This window comes from Phyllostomus hastatus, unplaced genomic scaffold, assembly GCF_019186645.2.
Source record: "Phyllostomus hastatus isolate PE091 unplaced genomic scaffold, TTU_PhHast_1.1 phas_contig_65, whole genome shotgun sequence".
Taxonomy (NCBI): domain Eukaryota; kingdom Metazoa; phylum Chordata; class Mammalia; order Chiroptera; family Phyllostomidae; genus Phyllostomus; species Phyllostomus hastatus.
In genome coordinates this window covers 13,420,718-13,442,637 of record NW_025333932.1, presented here as the reverse complement: position 1 = coordinate 13,442,637, position 21,920 = coordinate 13,420,718, and the positions used below count along the sequence as shown (strand labels likewise).

The following is a 21,920-nucleotide window of genomic DNA, read 5'->3' as shown; positions in this document are numbered from 1 at the left end:
ACCCCCTCCCCCTTCTTACCACCCTGCAAGCTCACCATGGCTCCCTACCTCTCTGATACATTAGCCTCATGGGTCTCAGGCTGGAACTTACTCTAGAACTTTCTCTGACCTGGTTGCTCATTTTGGTAAGACTTCCTGAACCTGTCTTGATGTCCCATTAAACCCCTTCCCTTCCTCACTCTGGATCTGCTTCCCACTTACTTAGCCCAGTGAGGTAGGCCCTGCACCTGCCAGTCCCCACTTATATTTCTCCCAGCTTCTCCCAGCTCTGGTGTTGACAGGTTAAAGGGACATTAAGAATCCTCCCTGTTTATGCCCAAGCCATGATCTTTATTGGAAGAATGAAATATAGGCATGCTGTCTCTCAGGGAGAGCTGGCCCTTCTCCCTGGGAGATTAATACCTTTAATATTTAACTCTTCCTTCACAGAGAACTGGCTCTTCTCCCAGAGGTACCTGTTGGTTAGTTAAGTTACACAAGGCCTTTGGTGCATAGCCACTTTTGTCTAAAACATATTTAACCATACCCCAAAAGTGAGACTTTGGATTCTCACCCAAGAGAAGAACGCTTCGCTTGGAACTTTCCCATTCAGACCCTGAATGCTGTCTCTGGGATTCCCCAGCATCTACATTAGGGTGTTGATGATTTCCCACCTGGTGATGTATGATCTTGATTCTTGCTTTCACTTTGCTCTCACCTAATAAAGTGCTTAGCTATTCACCTTTGACTTGGGGTTTTTATTGTCTGCACATCCAAACCTCCAAGTTAAGTGGCCAGGATGTTGTACCATGCCCCTTAACTACACAGGTGTCCCCTGCCACTGCCCTGGCCTCGAAATGCACACCTTGGTCAGTCCCTAACAGTCTCATCCCTTTGGTGCCCTAGCTTCGTTAAGGCAAAAAATCTACTCCTCTGCCACTAAAGCTGACTCCGCATTTACCTGGTTCTGGGCAGGGGCCTCCCAGGTGAGCCTGGAGGCTCAGGTGGGTGTGACTTGTTTTGCTATTTTCTTTGGCTCAATACTGCAATTTTTATTTCTTTCTGTAGTAACCCCAGTAAACAGAAATACAGGGTGTAGCATAAGTAATGCCCCTCTTTTATTACAAAACCATAAGCATGTAATTCTGTAACATAACAATGTCACACTCAAGCACACCATATGACATTTCAAGTGAAATGTTTGAATAGCTGTCCATTTAGTATGAGACATAAGTATGGTACCCTACCAACCACACTCAAGCGTTACTTGTGCTGGACCCTGTCCTCTTTTCTAGTGCTTTGCAAATAGATTTCTGTCACTCTGGTGCTCAAATGTCTGCCAAAGTTGAATCATAATAAAAATAAGCTCTATTATGGAACATGGTGGGACAGGCACTGTGCTAAGTGCTTTACATTACATTATCTCAACCCCCCAAACAACCCTGTCAATAATGTACTGTTATCCCCATTTAAAGGTGAGAAACTTGCCCTGGCTGGCGTAGCTCAGTGGATTGAGCATGGGCTGCGAACCAAAGTTTCACAGGTTCAATTCCCAGTCAAGGTATATGCCTGGGTTGCAGGCCATGACCCCCAGCAACTGCACATTGATGTTTCTCTCTCCCTTTCTCCCTCCCTTCCCTCTCTAAAAATAAATAAAATAAAATCTTAAAAAAAATAAAGATGAGAAACTTGAAGGATAGCAAGGAAGGTTTGTAGACAAGTCATCTGGCAAACAAGCCACAGCACCTTAGTGCATCTCTAACTTTGTCTATTTTTTCCTTTTTTCCCCCCATTTTCCCCCAATCTCTTTTTATTTACTTTTTATTATGAAAACTTTCAAACATGCACAAATGTAGAATAATAAAGCACAGTGAACCCATCACCAGCTTTAACAACTACCTATCCACACATGGCCAAGTTAACATCATCCATACTCTCACCTATTCTCTCTCTCTACCTCCTGCCTGTCCAACTGGATTATTTTGATGTAAATTCCAAATACTATATAATTTCAGGTATAAATATCTCAAAGTATAACTCTAAAATAAGTGACATTTCTACCTCTATAAAGGCACTTGTTACCATGGCTTCTGAACATCTCTACCACCCAGTTCCAACTAACCTAGATTATCTCCGGTCACTTCTATACACATTTCCCACTTTCAGCCACATTGGTGACAAGTGGTCCCTGAACATGTGAATGAACACCTGAACACCTTTGGGCTATTTTAAAAATTCAGGTACCTAGATCATCTCCCAGAGCTTCTGAATCAGAATTTCTGCTAAGGCCCAAGGATCGACATTCTGACAAGCTTTCCTAGGTCATTCTTGCAGGCACTGAATTTTGAGAACCTCAGGTATAGATTCACCACTTTCCCTTTCCTGCTGTTTCTTCTTGAAATTCCCCCTTATCCCGATTCCCCCCAGCCCATAGTCATCTTCTGACGAGGCCACATACCAGGCCTTTCATGAAGTTTTTTTCCTGATTTTCCAGTGAAAAATCATCTTGCCCCTTCTGGACTTCCCATATACCTATGCTCTCTTCTAGTACCAGGAACAGCCATGTTGTCACAGTTTTTATGCATTCCTTTTATCTGCTCTGTTAGATTATAAACTACTAGAGGACAAGTGATACTTTTTAATACCTCTTTGTATCTCTTGCATGAATTAGCAATTATTAAACAATTTTAGAGTTAACTTGTACTACCTCCTGTAGTTTAGAAATTTAATTTCAAAGCTAATCATACAGAATTTTATATATTGAATTAAAATTAATGTTCAAGTAAATGAATTCTTTCCTCATTTCATAACTAGTCTAAAGGTGCAGAAGTAAAAAAACACATTATTAGGTCATTAATTATCACTAATATAAAATATAAAATTTTACTATTAAAAAATGACACTAGGAGATTTGCTTCCAGATTTGCTAGACTAAGACCCTGCAGACAACCTCCACATAGAAAACAACTCTAAAACCAGCTATGGTGCAAAAGAATCTGGCTGCTGGAACTGCAGCAGGAACATAAGCACAGGGACTCAGCAGTGTTCACACTCATGGGAAGGAGTGGTGGGAGCTGTACAGTAAATTCTTGTCTCTCCAGTTTATCACCAGGAGCTGGGTGGAGTCTGCAATGAGGACACCTGTTTTACAAAAAATGAGCCAGAGAGAAATCTCCAACTCTATACCCACAAACCATGCAGGGCTGAACTGAAACAAGACCTGCAGTACAAGAAAAAAAACTGCAGTTCGAGCCTAGCCAAGAAAATTATGTGCTAACACCAAGGAAACAATACTCATCAGAGAAAAATAACAGAATCCAGAAACTCTATATCTTAACATTCATAATACATAGAATACAATTAAAAAATCACTCAATATGAAGAAAATGAAACACATTCTCAAAAAAAGAAAAATTAACAGAGTCCGACCCAAGATGAACCAAATTTGAAACTTACAAGGGTGTTAAATTGGCTACATGAAATTAAACAAAGCATCTATTTGGATGTATGAGAAATCTCAGCAGAGTAATGGGAAGTCTCAGCAGGAAACAGAAATAATAAAAGAAAACCAAACAGAAATTTTAGAACTAAAAATATTTTAAAACAAAAAGTTCACTGGATAGACTTAACAGTCATATTGATATGCCAGAGGAAAGCAAATGAACTTGAATACAGATAGATAGAAATTATCCACAGTGAAGAACAACAGAGATAAAAAAATTTAATAGAGCTTAAAGGATGATATTAAAAGGTTAAATATAGGTGTAATTAGAATATCAGAAAGAAAAGAAAGAGGGAATAGGGGCGGCATACATAAAATTGAACTCATAAATAATCAAAAACTTAAATGTAAAAGCTAAAACAATGTAGAAAAATATTCTGTCATATATAGTTAGGGAAAAACTTCTTAAACAGAGTTATTTTGCACAAACTATAAAAGATAAGTAGATAGAATGGATTTAATTACAATGAAGAACTTTTCCTCTTCAAAAAACAAAGTAAAAAAAAAAAGCAATCCACAGACTGTGAAAAAACTTTTACAGAAACATGTATTGAAAAGGGGCTTTTTCAGAAAACCAAAAATGGAACTGCCTTTTGACCTGGCAATTCCACTGCTGGGATTATATCCTAAGAACCCTGAAACACCAACCCAAGAGAACCTATGCACCCCAATGTTCACAGCAGTACAATTTACAATAGTCAAGTGCTGGAAGCAACCTAAGTGCCCATCAATAAATGCATGGATCAAACAACTATGGTACATTTACACAACAGAATACTACACAGCAGAAAGAAAGAAGGAGCTCCTACCCTTTGCCAGAGCATGAATGGAACTGGAGAGGATTATGCTAAGTGAAATAAGCCAGGCAGTGAGGGACAAATACCCTTTAACTAGAACCTAATCAACAAAACAAACAAGCAAGCAAAATATAACCAGAGACATTGAAATTAATTTTGCCCTGTCGGGCCTGTTTTTCTTTCTTCTTTTTCTCTTTCATCCTGCCATTTTTCCTTTTTTCCCTTTTTCTTTTTCCTTTTCATCTCAAATTTTAATTTTTCTTCTTAGCCTGGTTTTCATTCCTCACTCTGTATTCCTGCTTCCTCTCTCATCTCAAAATCACTTCCCATTCCTCTAACATCTCTTAAGCCTTTCTCTCTTTCTTTTTCCCCTGTTATTCTCATCCCACCTATATTAATTTTAGCTCATTTGTTGTTGATAGTGCTGTGGCAGATCTTTCTCTCCAATTAGGCTCCTATATTTTTATCATTTATTTAATTTTTCCTTCCTTTTTCTTTCTATCACTTTATATTATGTTAATATCTGTTTAAACCTAATACGATACACTTTCCTCCTCCTATTCCAAACTACCTTCTTCATTCCCGTTTTTATTTACTTTACAAATTTTACTTTCTCTCTTTGCATTGGTCTGATTCACAACTCTTATTCATGCTCCTCCCTCTATCCTCTCAAAATCATTTTTCTTTTAGTAGTCATCTCATATTCACTCTCCTTGCCTATAATAATAGTCTTAATCTCTTTATACCCTTATTTTGTTTTAAATTGAATTAGATGATTTTTTTAAAGATTTTATTTATTTATTTTTAGAGAGGGAAGGGGCGGAGAAAGAGAGAGAGAAAAAAACATCAATGCGCGGTTGTTGAGGGTCATGGCCTGCAACCCAGGCATGTACCCTGACTGGGAATCGAACCTGCGACACTTTGGTTCGCAGCCCGCAGTCAATCCACTGAGCCACGCCAGCCAGGGCCCTCTTTACACCCTTATTAATACTGGTTAATTTGCTGTTGATAGTGGGATTGAAGGAGGGAGTTATTTTGGTGGGTGTGGGTTTGTTTCCTGGGCTTTGTGTTTTTTTTCTGGCAGTACCTGCACAAGAGCATACAAGATGTCATGGTGGGCAGAGTGACCATCAGTCAATCAGCTGGAGGGAAGGATCCACCAAACGACCCAACAATCAAAACCCAATTACATCTAGAAAGGGTGTAATGGTATAAAATATAACTGGTATAAACAGTTATAAACCAATATAAATTATATAAAAGGCATCCCAAGAGCATAAAGTTCAGGAGATGAAGAAGACCGCACCACCGAATCACACAGGTCTCCTACCATAGAAGTTCACACCACAAATTCATGGAGTCAAAACAGATCTCCCAAAAAAATGGGAAGGCAAAGAAGCAACTCCCAATCCAAAAAAAAGTAGAAATTCTCAGAAACAGTAGTAAAGGAAATAGAGGCAAGTCAACTATCAGATATTGAGTTCAAAACAATGGTTACAAAAAGGCTCAATGAGCTCAGTAAGAATTACCAAAAACTACAGGGAAGCTACATGGAACTTATTGTGAACTGTATCAGCATGAAAAAGTACATAGAAACTGTCAACAAGAGCCATGAGGAAATGAAGAATACAATTCCTGAACTAAGTAGAGGAATTAAAGAACACAGTAGAAGAACACAGTAGAAGGAATTAAAGGCAGGCTGGATAACGCAGAGGATTGAATCAGCAAGCTGGAGGACAAAGTAGAAAAAGATTCCTGGAAAGAGCAAGAAAAGGAAAAAAGACACAAAAAGAATGAATAGGGGTTAAGGGAACTTCAGGACAACATGAAATGTAATAATATCCACATAATAGGGATACCAGGAGAAGAAGAGTAGCAAGGGATGGGAAACCTGTTTGAAAATGTAATGATGGAAAATTTCCCTAATTTGGTGAGAGAAAAGGTCATACAAGTCCAGGAAGTACATAGGCTACCAATCAGGATGAGCCCAAACAGGCCAACTCCAAGAAACTATTTATATGATTAAATAGTTAATCGTAATTAAAATGGCAAAATCCAAAAACAAAGAGAGAATCTTAAAGGCACCAAGGGAGACATAGGAAGTAACATATAAGGGAGCTCTGATAAGGCTAGCAACTTACTTATCAACAGAAACACAAGCCAGAAGGGAGTTGGAAGAAATATTCCAAGTAATGAAAAGCAAAGGCCTGCAACCAAGAGTACACTACCCAGCAAAGCTCTCAACTAAAATGGAAGGTGAAATAAGGAGTTTCCCAGACAAAAGAAGGCTAAAAGAATACCCCTCCAACAAACCAGCATTAAAAGGTATCCTAAAGGGACTGCTTTAAAAAAATAAAGACAAAGAGTGTGTGTGAGGGAGAGAGAGGAAACCAGGTACAAAGGGGAAAAATGAATAAACACCTATAAATAAACCACAAGTGTAAACAGATTAAATGCTCCAATCAAAAGACATAGGGTAGCTGAATGAATAAGAAAACATGAGCCACAATAATACTGCCTACAAGAGACCCACCTCAGAACAAAAGACCTACACAGACTGAAAGTGAAGGGTTGGAAAAAAATATTCCAAACAAATGGACAGGAAAAAAAAAGCTGGAATACCAATACTTATATCAGACAAACAGATTTCAAAAGGAAGGCCATAAACAGAGACCCAGAAGAACACTTCATAATACTCAAAGGAAGAATCCATAAAGAAGGCATAAATATTATAAACATATATGCACCCAACATAGGAGAATCCAAATATATAAGGAAAATCTTGGAGACTTCAAGAAAGATATTGACAACAACACAATTATAGTAGGAGGTTTTAACACCCCACTGTAAACAATGGATAGATCTTCCAAACAAACTATCAATAAAGATATTGTGGCACTGAACAATGTCCTAGATCAATTGGACTTAACTGACATATATAGAGCCTTTCATCCCAAAGAAGCAAAATACATATTCTTTTCAAATGCACATGGAACATTTTCAAAGACAGATCACATGATAGCACACAAAACAAGCCTCCACAAATTCAAGAAAATTGAAATCATATCAAGTATTTTCTCAGATCACAAGGGTTTGAAATGAGAAACCAACCTCAGGGAAAAAACTCAAAATTTTCAAACACATGGAGACTAAATAGCATGGTATTAAAAATGAATGGGTTAATAATGAGATCGAGGAGGAAATGGAAACAACACATGACAGTCCAAAACCTATGGGACACAGCAAAGGCAGTCCTGAGAGGGAAGTTCATAGCAATACAGGCCTATCTAAAAAACAGAAAAATTTCAAATAAACCACCTAACCCCACATCTACAAGAAGTGGAGGAACAACAACAAACAAAGCTCAGGGAGAATAGAAGGAATGAAATAATCATGACTGGAACAGAATTAAATGACATAGAGAATAAAAGAACAATTCAAAGGATCAATAAATCCAGGAGCTGGTTCTTTGAAAAGATTAACAAAATGGACAAACCTTTAACCAGAGTCATCAAGAAAAAAGAGAGAGTACCCAAGTAAATAAAATCAGAAATGAAAGAGGAGAAATTACAACCGATACCACAGAAATACAAAGGATTGTGAGAAATTACTACGAACAACTGTATGCCAGGAAATTTGAAAACCTAGGTGAAATGGACAAATTTCTAGAAACATATTATCTTTCCAAAATAAATCAAGAAGCAGAAAGCCTGAACAGACCAAGAAAGGCTAGTAAAATTGAAGCAGTAATAAAAAAAAAAATCCTGGCACACAAAAACCCTGGGCCAGGAAATTTCACAGGAGAATTTTACCAAACATTTAAGAAAGAGCTAACCCTGATCTTTCTCAAACTATTCCAAGAAATCCAAGAAGAGGGAAGACTCCAATACTCTTTTTAGGAGGCCACCATTATCCTGATCCTAAAATCAGACAAAGACACAACAAAGAAAGAAAACTGCAGGCCAATATTGCTGATGAACATAGATGCCAAAATCCTTAACAAAATATTGGCAAACTGGATCCAGCAATACAGTGAAAAGATCATACACCATAATCAAGTGGGATTCATCCCAGGGATGCAAGGATGGTACCATATTAACAATTCAATAAATGTAATACATAAACAAAAGGGAAGACAAAAATCACATGATGATATCAACAGATAAGGAAAAGCATTTGATAAGGTACAGCACCCATATATGAAAAAAAACCTCATTGAAGTGAAAGTAGAGGGAGCATACCTCAACATAATAAAGGCCATATAGGAGAAACCTATAACCAACATTTTACTCAATGGGCAAAACCTAAAAGTTTTCCCACTAAGATCAAGACAACTGTGTCTGCTTTCACCACTTCTATTCAACATAGTATTGGAAGTCCCTGCCACAGCAAGCAGACAAGAAAAAGAGATAAGAGGCATCCAAATTGGACAGAGGAAGCAAAACTGTCATTATTTGCAGATGACATGATAGTGTACATAGAAAATCCTATAGACTGCACCAAAAAAACTGCTTGACCTAATAAAGAAATCTGGCAAAACAGTGGGATACAAAGCCAATATCCAGAAATTAAAGGCATTTCTTGTATACCAACAATGAAACATCAGAAACAGAAATCAGGAAAAAAAAATCCCATTTGATATAGCAACAAGTAAAATAAAATACCTAGGAATAAACCTAACTAAGGAGGTAAAAAAAAAGACCTGTACTCAGAAAACTACACAACTTGAAGAAAGAAATTAAGGAAAACTCCTTAAGTATATACCATGGAAGTATATACCATGGAAGTATATACCATGTTCATGAATTCTAAGAATTAACATCATCAAAATGTCTATAAAACCCAAAGCAATCTATAGATTCAAGGCAATCACAATGACGTATTTCACAGATAGAGAAAAACACTTCAAAAATTTATATGAAACCATAAACAACTCCATATAGCCACAGAAATTTTGAGAGAGAAGAACAAAGTAGGAAGGATCACAATACATGCTATCAAACTATATTACAAGGCCACAGTAATCAAAACTGTCTGGTACTGGCATAAGAACAGACACATAGCTCAATGGAACAGAATAGAGAGCCCAGAAATAAACTCATGTCTCTGTGGTCAATTAATATTCAACAAAGGGAGCAGAAGCATAAAATGGAGTAAAAATAGCCTCTTCAAGAAATGGTGTTGGGAGATCTGCACAGCTACATGCAAAAAAAAAAAAAAAAAAAGAAACTTGATCACAAACTTATACCATACAAAAAATGAATTTAAGGTTGATAAAAGACTTAAACATAAGCCATAACACCATAAAAGTCCTAGAGAAGAACATAGGCAGGAGACTTTCAGTTATTCTACCCAGCAATATTTTCCCCAATATGTTCCCTAGAACAAGGGACATAAAGGAAAGAATAAACAAATGGGACCTCATCAAATTAAAAAGCTTCTGAATGGCTAAAGAAAAAATCAGCAAAATAAAAAGGGAACCAACTGTATGAGAAAATGTATTTGCCAGTGATACCTGAGACAAGGGTTTGATCTCCAAAACATATAAAGAACTCACATGACTCCACACCAGGAAGACAAACAGTCCAATTAAAAAATGGCAAAGGACTTTAACAAACACTTCTCCAAGGAGGACATACAGAGGGCCCAGGGGCATATGAAAGGATGCTCAGTATCAGAAGCCATTAGAGAGATAAAAATTAAAACCACAATGAGATACCACTTCACAGCAGTCAAAATGGCCATCAAAAATATATCAAGAAACAAGTGTTGGAAAGGATGTGCAGAAAAGGGAATCCTAGTGCACTGTTGGTGGGAATGCAGACTGGTGCAGCCACTGTGAAAAACAGTATGGAATTTCCTAAAAAAATCAAAGATGTAACTGCCTTTTGACCCAGCAATTCTACTGCTGGGATTATAACCTAAGAATCCTGAAACACCAATTCAAAAGGACCTATGGACCCCATTGTTCAAAGCAGCTCAACTTACAATAGTCAAGTTTTGGAAGAATCCTAAGTGCCCATTAGTAAATAAATGGATCAAAGAACTCTGGTACATTTACACAATAGAATACTATGAATTAGAAAGAAAGGAGTCCTACCCTTCTCAACATCATGGATGGAACTGGATAGCATTACGCTAAGTGAAAAAAGAAAGGCGCTGAAAGACAAATATCATATAATCTCACCTGTAAGTGGAACCTAATCAACAAAACAAACAAGCAAGCAAAATAGAACTGGAGACTTGGAAATAAAGAACAACCTGACAGTAACCAGGAGTTGGGGAAGGGGAATTACAAGGGAAAGAAGGGAAAGGGTCATCAAGGAACATGTATAAAGGACCCATGGACAATAAAAATAAGGACAGAGGAGACTGAATGTGGAAGGTGTGGGTGGGTTGGGTGGGGGAAAGTAATCGGGTAAAATGGGGACAACTGTAATTAAACAATAGAAAAATGTCTTTGGGAAAAAAGAAGACAATATGGCAGTGCCTTATAACATCAAACATGAGTTTATCCAGTAATGACAGTCCTAGGTATTGCCAGAAGACATAAAAATGTGTTCACAGAAGTGTGTATATCAATTATTCCTAACATATAAATATGGATAGCTACATTCATAACATCTCCAAACTAAAAGTTACCATAATATTCATCAATTGGTAAACAGATTTTTTAAAAGAGTTATTATAATATTCATACTATAGAATATTAGTAACAAAAATAAATAAATTGGGTGAATCTTTAAAACACTATACTGAGCAAAAGAAATAAACACAGAAGTGTATATCTGTATGACTCTATTTGAGTAAAATTCTAGTGACAGTATCTCAGTGGTGTCCCAAGGCCATGGGTGAATGGAATGCAAAGGGGTATGAGGAAACCCTCTTGCCCAGGGATGTATTCTTTATCTTGATTGTAGTGGTAGTGGTTGCTTTATTGCATAGTAATATACAATAACCACAACCATGAACTGCACACTGAAATTCATGAATGTTGTTATATGCAAATAATATCACACCAAAAAAAAGAATTTTAACAAAGAAACCTAGAATTAAAGCCAAGTATCTTACACATTGAGTTTCAGCAAATGAATAAGCCAAAGTAGATAATTTAGGATAACCCCAAAGACACTTGGCAAGAAAAGTTAGCCTGCCAAAGAGAATGACAGGTCTGTTACCCAAAGTGTCAGAAAACAGAGTACCTGTTTCCTGACCTGGCAGTTAAATCAAGCATTTCAATCAAGCATTTCTGGGGAGAAAAGTGGACTTAAATCAAGAAAAAGAAAAACAATAGAATCTGCCCTTTAGGTCAAACAGTGGCTTGACAAAAAAGAGCAATGGGAAAAAAACTGGCACCAACTTACTAGAAAGTGAATTTATGGTTGGATTAAAAAATTTTAAAAATGGCCTGGTTGGTGTGGCTCAGTGGATTGAGTGCCATCCTACAAAGCAAAGGGTTGCTGGTTCGATTCTCAATCAGGGCACATGCCTGGGTTGTGGACTAGGTCCCCAGTAGGGGGTATGTGAGAGGCAACCACACACTGATGCTTCTCTCCCTCTCTTTCTCCATTCTTTCCCCTCTCTCTCAAAATAAATAAAGAAAATCTTTTAAAAAATTAAAAAATGACATTTTCCATCAACTTCAAAAATAAAGAGCTGCCATTATCAAGACTAAAAGTCATGTTCTGAAAAGTACTTCTTAGGTCAGTGGCATGCACAAAAGACATTTTCATTTTATTTTATATAAAAGAGACTGGCAACTGAATAATCTTATCAACCCTCTTGTGTTTTGGATTTTTAAATGTATTTTTATAACAGTTTTAGGTTTACATAATTATTGCAAAGATAGTACAAAGGTTTCTCGTATACCTCACAATTTATTCTATTTTTACCATTTTTTATTAGTATGTTACATTTTCAAAATTAATGAACCAATATTAATCCTATCCTTAACTACTAAATTCATCCTTTATTCAGATTTCCTTTGTTTGTACCTAATGTCTTTCTCTGCTCCAGGATCCCACCAGGAAATAGCATTACACTTAGTAGCCATGTCTCCTTGAACATTTCTTTATTATGATGATTTCTCAGACCTCCCTTGTTTTCTGGTAATATTGACAGTTTTGCAGAATGTTCCTTACTTGGGTTTTGCCTGATGTTTTTCTCATGGTTAAGACTGGGATTGAACTTTTAAAATTTCTTTTTTTTTTAAAGATTTTATTTATTTATTTTTAGAGAGGGAAGGGAGGAGGAAAGAGAGAGAGAGAGAGAGAGAGAGAGAGAGAGAGAGAGAGAGAGAGAGACAGAGGGAGAGGGAGAGAAACATCAATGTGCGGTTGCTGGGGGTTCTGACCTGCAACCCAGGGATGTACCCTGGCTGGGAATCGAACCTGGGACACTTTGGTTCCCAGCCCGCGCTCAATCCACTGAGCTACGCCAGCCAGGGCTGAACTTTTAAAATTTCAATCCTTTATTCTTATATTGTTTTATCTTTTCCTTTATTCTTGTCTTAAAATCACTATAACATTACATTGTAGTAATTTGGATTATTACTCAGATAATCATTTTAATCTAGTTACAAATAAAAATGTCTGAAAGTGTTTCTGCTACTGCAGGTTTAAGTGAATGCTTGAAAGTGAATTATCAATCACACTAAAGTGCTAAAATTCAGCTATTATTTTATGTACTGTATTGTACAAAAAACAAATTAATAATTAACATTAACTAATTGAGCCTCAAAAAAGATACAGTAGTAAATCCACAGCCAGGCAACCATAATTTCAAAACTTGCAAAAAGTTACTCTTGATTAGGTTAACTTTATGCCTTTTAAGAGACAAATATATATTTTGATATATCTCTTTCAAATCCCATGTAGGTTTTTAAAAAGCTATTTTCCAAATGGCTTTAAGAAATAAAGATACCCTTGAAATATCAGAAAAAAACATGACCCCTTTACTGTTACTGCCTTGATATTATAATGTTTTAACTCTTACTATTTCTCTAACTCTTCAAATTTAACAATGAATTGTGAAAGTAAACACTTTGGCACATGACAGAGATAAAATAAAATCCATTAGTAAGGCCACTGACTCACTGACAGGTGATTATTCTCATTACACAACTCTCTTTATAACAGAATAAATTCACAGGAATTTTTGTGTCAGTCAAACTCTGGATTTCTATCCACACCTTTGTAAAATTTTTAATTAAGTATGTCCCAAGTATTATTTGGCTTTTATCCTAAAGACAAAGTCAACAGAATTTGCATGTGTTCCTCACACAAGGGGAAATATTCCCTCACACTCCCTTGGTAAATATCAACTAGCTCTAGCCTTTGGGGGAAAAGTAGACAGGTAGGCAGATGGGCCAGCCCCAAACAGAAGGGCTTTATTAGCTGCAAAAATTACTATACTATGTTCTTGCTATGGTTTTGTGCACATAATTCAAAAGGGAAAAAAATAAAACCTACTAAGCACAGCATTCCAGTATACATAGCATCTATCTGTCAGGTGGGTCAGCCACAGAGTTCCCAGCCCCTGAGCAGAGCCTCTGGGCAATGGCATCCTGAAGCTGCAGACTTACCAGAAAAGTGAGTGGGGAAGTGTTTTCACAAGAAGAGCACAAGGGGCCACCCACAACCTCTTAGTAAATGCTTAATGCTCCTGAGGCAGCCACACAGTCAACAAAGGGCAAAAAATCACATAGATTTCTTCTTATACTCAGCGGGCACCCACATTTGTGGCTGCTCTCACTATCTGTTCTGAATGTGAAACCTGTAGGAGGGGCAGGTCTAGGGACAGGTCGAAAGGAGAGTGCCACCTTTTAAGAGCAGCATCTCTCCTTATTTTTCTTTTATATCAGCCCCTTTATTTCCCAGGCCAAACAAAAGGAAGCAGAAGTAAAAAATGATGCCTTCAGCGAGGTGCCTCACTTCCACCAGTGTGCCCGTGGACATGGCATCTCTGAGAGGTGGGGAAGAAATCACCAAATCCCAGAAAGTCAAAAAAGAACAGGACATAAATCTCATCTGGTGCAACCCCATTTAATTAATGAGGGGAAAGCACAGACTTCATCTTGTAGCAGAAATTAGAGCAGAATTGAAAAAAAATCAGCCCAGTTTCTTCTAGGGCGATTTTCAACTGGTATGCCACAAACATCTTTAAAGTATGCAATACCTGATAACTTAGCCAGGGGCACTGACCTCTTTTCCCTTAGACTGTCAAATAATGAAATGACAACATCCAACACAACAATAGCCATCCAGTGGGAATAAATCAAAATTACACCCATTTTTTTGTTAGATTAAAAAAATATATTTTTTGGTGTGTTGCAGAATTTTAGTAATTAGTTTATGTGTGTCATGAGATGACAGGGTTGAAAATCGCTCCTCTAGGGGATTAGATGATCCTGGAGAAGTGAAGTACCTGTTGAGAGCTGATACTTATAGGTTCTTTTAAAATGATCCACGTGACACTCTCAAGAAGAGGTGGGACTGTAAGAGACCCAGGGTAAGTCCAGTAATCCCAGGATGGAGGAAGCAGACATAATGGGTCAAAATTCGTGAATCGAGTTTGTTTACCCTGGGGCAGAAAAGAAAATGCCACAGATTACATTGCGAAAACTTTCCAGAGACCTCAAAAACATACACCCAATGAAATATAATTTCACTGGAATTTATTAATTTATGGAATTATTTAGTGCTGCCTTTTGTATTTTGTAAATATATTTCATTGATTACGCTATTACAGTTGTCCCATTTTCCCCCTTCACTCCCCTCCATCCTGCATACCCTCTCCCACCCACATTCCCCCTCTTTAGTTCATGTCCATGTGTCATAAGTTCTTTATCTTCTACATTTCCCATACTATTCTTGCCGTCCCCCTGTCTATTTTCTACCTACTATCTATGCTACTTATTCTCTGTACCTTTTCCTCCCCTCTCCTCCTCCCACTCCCTTGTTGCTAACCCTCCATGTGATTTCTATTTCTGTGGTTCTGTTCCTGTTCTAGTTGTTTGCTTAGTTTGCTTTTGTTTTAGCTGTGGTAGTTAATAATTGTGAGTTTGCTATCATTTTACTGTACATGTTTTTTATCTTCTTTTTAGATAAGTCCTTTCAACATTTCATATAATAAGGGCTTGGTGATGATGAACTCCTTTAACTTGACCTTGTCTGAGAAGCACTTTATCTGCCCTTCCATTCTAAATGAAAGCTTTGCTGGATAGAGCAATCTGGGATGTAGGTCCTTGCCTTTCATGACTTGGAATACTTCTTTCCAGCCCCTTCTTGCCTGCAAGATCTCTTTTGAGAAATCAGCTGACAGTCCTATGGGCACTCCTTTGTAGGTAACTGTCTCCTTTTCTCTTGCTGCTTTTAAGATTCTCTCCTTCATTTTAATCTTGGCTAATGTAATTATGATGTGCCTTGGTGTGTTCCTCCTTGGGTCCAACTTCTTTGGGACCCTCTGAGCTTCCTGGACTTCCTGGAAGTCTATTTCCTTTGCCAGATTGGGGAAGTTCTCCATTATTTGTTCAAATAACTTTTCCACTTGCTGCTCTTCCTCTTCCCCTTCTGGTACCCCTTATAATTCATATGTCAGAAGATTTAAAGGTGTCCTGGAGGTTCCTAAGCCTCTCCTTGTTTTTTAAAATTCTTGTTTCTTCATTCTTTTCTGTTTGGTTGTTTCTTTCTTCCTTCTGGCCCATTCCATTAATTTGAGTCCCAGTTTTCTTCCCATCACTATTGGTTTCCTGTGCATTTTCCTTTATTTCACTTAGCATAGCCTTCATTTTTTCATCTAATTTGTGACCAAATTCAGCCAATTGTGTGAGCATCCTGGTCACCAGTGCTTTGAACTGTGCATCTGATAGGTTGGCTATCTCTTCGTTGCTTAGTTTTAATTTTTCCAGAGCTTTGATCTGTTCTGTCTTTTGGGCCATTTTTTTTGTCTTGATGACGCGCCTGTTACTTAGTGAGGGGCAGAGGCTTAGGTATTCCCAAAGGTGGGGCAACCCAGTTGCTAGGTTGTAATGTTATTTGTGGGGGAGGAGTCTGAGAGGGAACAATGGTGCTTGCTCTGCTCTCTGCTGGATTTCAGTCCCTTCCACAACTTCCCCCAAGAAAACTGGGCCTTTCTGGTGCTGATTCCCATGTGGGTGGGTTTGTGTATGTTCTAGGACCCTATAGGTCTTGCCAACTAACTCTCCTGTGAGGCTGGGAGTCTCTCCTGGCACCTCAACCCCCACAGTTTTTCAATTGATGTTTTGAGGCTTTATTTCCATGAGCTGGAGCCCTGGATTGTGCGATCTGTCTCGCTCCCCAGTTTTACCTGGTTTATCTGCACTCGAATGTGGGACCACCTGGCCCACCAGCTGCCTTGTGTGCTGCACCCCACCACAGTCCACTGCCTTGCTGGGCTTGCAAGCTGCCACCCCACACCCGGGGTCTGCCAGCCGCTGCCTGTGTACCTCGTGTCCACCAGCTTTTTTTGCCGTGACCCCTCTCTGCCCTGCCACCCGACTCCACCCCACCTACCATTCTGGATGAACATGTGTATTTTAAATTCTTGGTTGCTGGATTTCCATACAGTTCAATTTTCTGTCAGTACTGGTTGTTTTTTGTTTCTAAATTTTTGTTGTCCTTATTTTGGTTGTGTGAGGAGGCACACTGTGTCTACCTATGCCTCCATCATGGCTGGAAGTCTCTAGTGCTGCCTTTCATATTTTAAAAAGAGAATTTGCCTTAATCTAAACAATTTAGAGGAAGCTGAGTATCACTTAGATTTATTTGAAAAGGACAAGATTTTTTTTCATATAAGTGGTTTTAAAATGTGTTGCAGCTAAAGGCTTATTTTGTAACACTCCAATAACAGAAACTAATTATTCATAAATCGATTTCAGGAGATAAATGGTGACAGATTACTTCTGCTCTATTGGTCAAGGTTGCTCCAACCTGCATCAAAGAAGGCAGCACATATGTCATCTCAGGCCTACATTTTTAAAAGGAGATAAGAGAATTCAGCTGAAAACAGTGAATATATTAGTCATTAGTCAACAGGAATTAATTTTACCTTTTCTTTAATGGAATCCAAAAGGTCAATAATCTTTTGCAGTTGGGGATTAAATTCACCAATCTGAAAACATGAAATTTTATAAGAAGTGGTTACTGTCTCAGATCAGATCTGAATTATTCCATTTCAGTCATTATTTTAAAATTCCTTAAAAAACAAAACACATAAAACAAAACCAAGCCAGCCCAGAACAAACACTGATTATTCCATAATGAAACTCTCTTTCTACTTCTGGCCTTATCCTGCTTAAAGAATCTGAACAAGATAATATTACAGGGGCTTCCTGGACAAACTATAAGTTTCATTCCCAAACTGGTAGTAACAGCTTCCTATTTCTTCAGCTTCAGATGCAGGTGACCTTGAGAGAAGCCTGGCTTAGCAAACTCTCATCATACCTGCACTTTGAAACCAGGTGTGACTTTCAGACCCTCCACCCAAATGGACTATTGTGACATCAAAACATTAGAGAAAAAACTTCTCCCACATTCATCCTGAAATGATTGGAGGTCCTGAATCAAGGCAATGTGTCATCCTGAGCAGAATTCCTCAGAAAAATATATGTACTTCTTTCCTGTTAGAGTGGGTGTTGGAACAAAAAGGAACACCCTACAAGAATGTGGTCCCAGTAGGAGTAGAGTGACCGCACCCACCCACAGGTATGACCACAGCAACACCTGTCTGACCACATGTGAATAAGACACAAAAAAATACAACCAAAAAAATGGTCATTGCATTTGGGACAATAAGCCATTGTGGTCAAACCAGTGCTTCAAGAATCAGGGAGTTAAGCTCCACTCTCCCCTATGTCTCTAAATGCTGTGCAATCAGAAGAACCTAGAATAAAGATTTCCTTCTTGGGGGCTTAGTTGTTCCTTTGGGCACTACTGTTGTTGCTGCTAGTCAATAAAAATGATCAGTGGACAACAGGAGGGATCATAAGACAAAGTTCCCAGGGCAGTTCTGGGCCCTGAGATGAACTATAAACATATAGAATTTTAATATCCACTTCACAAGAAAAACATTAAACCTAGAACTAGTTTGCTATTAAAAAATAGTAGAATGTCTGCTCCATGACTGTAACTCTACCCGACACAGTTGATTAATTATTTCAAATGAAACCAGTGGGTTCTCACCTGTAAAAATACTCCCAAGACAGCTAGTCCATCAGGCTCATGAGCTGCCTCCACAAAGCTGGGGTATTTGTCAGAATTCCAGTGAACAACATGGAGCTGAGAAGGAAGAACACAGCTTCACTCCAACATTATTTTTTTAAAACATTCTCAAAAACATAAATGTAAATGAAGCATATATACAGATGTTCTGGGGCTGTGCATTTATATGTATAATGTACTATATACATTCATGTCTACATTGCTGTTTAGAAGGGCTACAAAGCTTCCTGCCACACCCCTGGAGCCCAAACAGTCTTCAGCCATTGTTCTGAAGTGACTTAGGGCTCCCACATATCCCACACCCAGGACTGTGATCGGGCAGCCTGAGATCAGACCCCAGCTAGTGGCAGAGTCAAGGCTGAGAGGCAGGTGGGAAGGTCAGTGGGTACCCAGGGACAATCCTGCCATGAGGACAGTGCCAGTGGTTCTTGGGACTGCCCAGTCAGATGCTCATCACTGTAGCTAAAGACTTTTTATGACTTGAAAATGTGAATTCCTCACAGGAGTAACTATTTTAAGTAGTATTCACATACTTACTACCTTCTTGGACTATGTTCAGATTCTTTACTAAGGTCACATTTTAATAGGGAAAAAGAGGCTTTGGGTCCTGGAAACAGCAGTGTCAGAGGAAGAAAAGGAGAGGCAGCTGCTCCTACTGAGGAAGGGGGAGAAAGAAGGGGAGGTGGGCAGTGGAGAACCTGGAACTCTAGAAAAGTGGCTTCACCAACTTCCAAACTCATCCCCACTGCATCTGGCCTTCTGCCAAACCCAAAGGTGTCCACATGTCCTCCCACCATATGCAACACAGTATCCTAAAGATATGGACAAGAGGACAGGCTACAGAATAGTACACATTAAGGCAGATAGCCATTCCTGGTAAGCCTGCATTCCTGGTTAAGGAAAGGACAAACTGAAATGGAAGCCACAGGACAATGTGACACATCCCAATGATGTGGCCAAGGTCATGACCAAGCCATGCTGTCCAAGGACCTGTGAGAGGGACCAGTTTAGATGAGACATCCTTCAAGTGACTTCTCTGGCCCTTCAGGGAGGAAACATGAAGGGCTTCAGGCACAAATCACCTTTCTAGCTAACTGTTAGAGAATTTAGCATACTCAGGCATGTTTTTATCTCATTCTTTAAATATAAATTACATCTTATGGGCAACTAATATGGGGGATTTCTGAATAATGAAGAATGACTATAAGCAGTGAACTATAAAACTATGAAACAGTGCACATTCCCCACCCCAAACAGTGGAGGAAGACTGGCTACCCAGACAGAGAGACAGTGTTTTCCATCTTCCAAGTTGTGAGACAGTGGGAGGAAGAAACCCTGAGATACTGGATAATGAAACACACTCCACTCAGCTCACAGAAGATAGGTAATGCTCCACCAGGAGGGCTAGGAAAGGATGTCAATGTTGATGCCCATGCACTAGCACACTTGGTAAGAGATGACACCACAGACAGAAACATGGGAAGCAACTTCTTACTTCATGACCACCACTGATTAGAAAATGAACATGTAACCAAAGAGAGAAGAACCTATATCCTTCCACTGGTTCAAGAGCAACGACTGTTTGAAACATTATGGGAAACTAGAGCAAGAAAAATCTTTTGTTTGTTTTAAATGAGTCCTTCTCTCTCCCACATACCTTGCTTAACTGTCTCCAATACCTTCAGAGGAGCTGGTGTCACCCCCATTAGCATTTGTGTTTGAACTGAGAAAGAGCCAACTCACATTTCCTGACTAACACTGAAAGCTGAAATGATTTGAGCTATAGGACAAGAAGTTATTGTAGCCAATGCAAAAATAGAAATGATTAAGATTCTCCCCTATTTGAAAACAATTTCTGAATAACAGTATCATTCACCTTGAGTATTTTTAAACTGTATTATTGACACAGAATATGCTTAGTATGCCAAAAATCACCATAATGTTGAAAACATAATTTTACGCTCAACTACATATTTAACATACTTATGTATACTAGGCATAAACTGTAATCAGATCAAGTTCCAAACATGCTGTGACTGTTAGCTTACTTTTCCTAGAAGTGTAACTCTTGGAATAAAGCTTTTTAGGATTTACATTCCGTCAATCTGTCTATAGCATCACAAGCCATCAGATTTGGCTCCAAATCAAATTTTAATATGTTACAGCTTTAAATGGTGTTTTCCTTTTGTTTTTTCTTTTCTTTTTCTTTTTTCTTTTCTGTTTATTAAGAGGACACAACATGATGATGGTCCTGAAGTCAGGTACAAAAGTAGCTGGAAAAACTGCTTCCACAACCTTCTAATCTTGTCTCCAGAGTTCCCAGTTAGTCCAGCCTCTTCTCCACAGAGAGCTAGTTGTGTTTATAAAATGTAGAGCATAGCACTGTCACCCCCCTGCTCAAAATCTCCCATTGTCTTTTCCCTGCTACACCTTTATGAATGTTTCAGATGGTTAACCCTAACTGCTTGCTGGGCCCTACACAGCTGACATGGCATGGCTCCATCTTCATCTCTAGGACATGGCTATGATTTTTATCCCATTAATTCCAATCCTAGAAGCCAACAACTTTGTCTTCTCAAAAATGCCAACCTCATTCCTGCCCAAGAGCACCTGTACCTACTATTCTCTCTCTTGCTGGATTTTCTCAGAGTGGCTTCTGGTCATTCTGTCTCAATTCATATAGCGTCTCAAAGGGACCCTTCCTAAGCACTCAGCCACTCTACAGGATCACATGGTAATGCTCCTGTCAGAGAATTTACCCTTTACCATTCATGTGGTTACTGTCTACCTGTAGCAGCATGCCAACCCTGAGCTGTCACCAGATTTCTCCCTCTCTAGCAGCATCCCTATGTCACAGCATACACCTGCCTCCTTCCTCTGTCACCCTCAAATCCCATCAACCAATGGATCCCATGGATCCTGCACCTCTTACCAGCCATCTGGCCACCAGCACTGTCACCTGGACTCCCCCAGAGCTGTGATCATTTTTTCACTTTAAAATACCATTCAAATCTTTTAAGTGCAAAAATAGGTGCAATTTAAAGACAGTCAGTGACTTAGTACAGTTCACAGCCCTACCAACCTCAGCCACTGAGCCTCTGCCACACCCACTATGGTCTGTGCTCTAATCACACTGCATTCTCTCTTTCCAGTGTATGGACTTTCTCCCAGCCTGAGTCACACATGATTCTGGGCAAGCCCACTGCAGTCTGTCCCACTGCCTGTCTCACTCCTGCTTTTCCAAGGGAATGCATCCCTGCCCATCCCCACTTCTGCCAGTCACTCCCTTTGGGACAAGCACAGAAAGCTGGGCAAAGGTGGGGGATGACTGGAATCTCAATGAGTTCTTGGAGTAAATGAAGGAATGCAGGAGTTCAGAGACAAATGAACTAATGAAACAAG

General features: G+C 38.8%; 1 protein-coding gene across 4 annotated transcripts in view; it reads right to left on the bottom strand.

The window, feature by feature from the left end:
• Positions 1-21,920, bottom strand: part of CA13 (carbonic anhydrase 13) — a 49,764-nt gene that overhangs the window by 4,835 nt on the left and 23,009 nt on the right. For all 4 annotated transcript variants that reach the window (XM_045849375.1, XM_045849373.1, XM_045849374.1 and 1 more), the window contains 3 exons: positions 18,480-18,575; positions 17,347-17,409; positions 14,704-14,859 (listed from right to left, as the gene is read on the bottom strand). In XM_045849375.1, the coding sequence (XP_045705331.1) occupies positions 14,704-14,859; positions 17,347-17,409; positions 18,480-18,575 (315 nt within the window). The remainder of the gene's footprint in view (positions 1-14,703; positions 14,860-17,346; positions 17,410-18,479; positions 18,576-21,920) is intronic.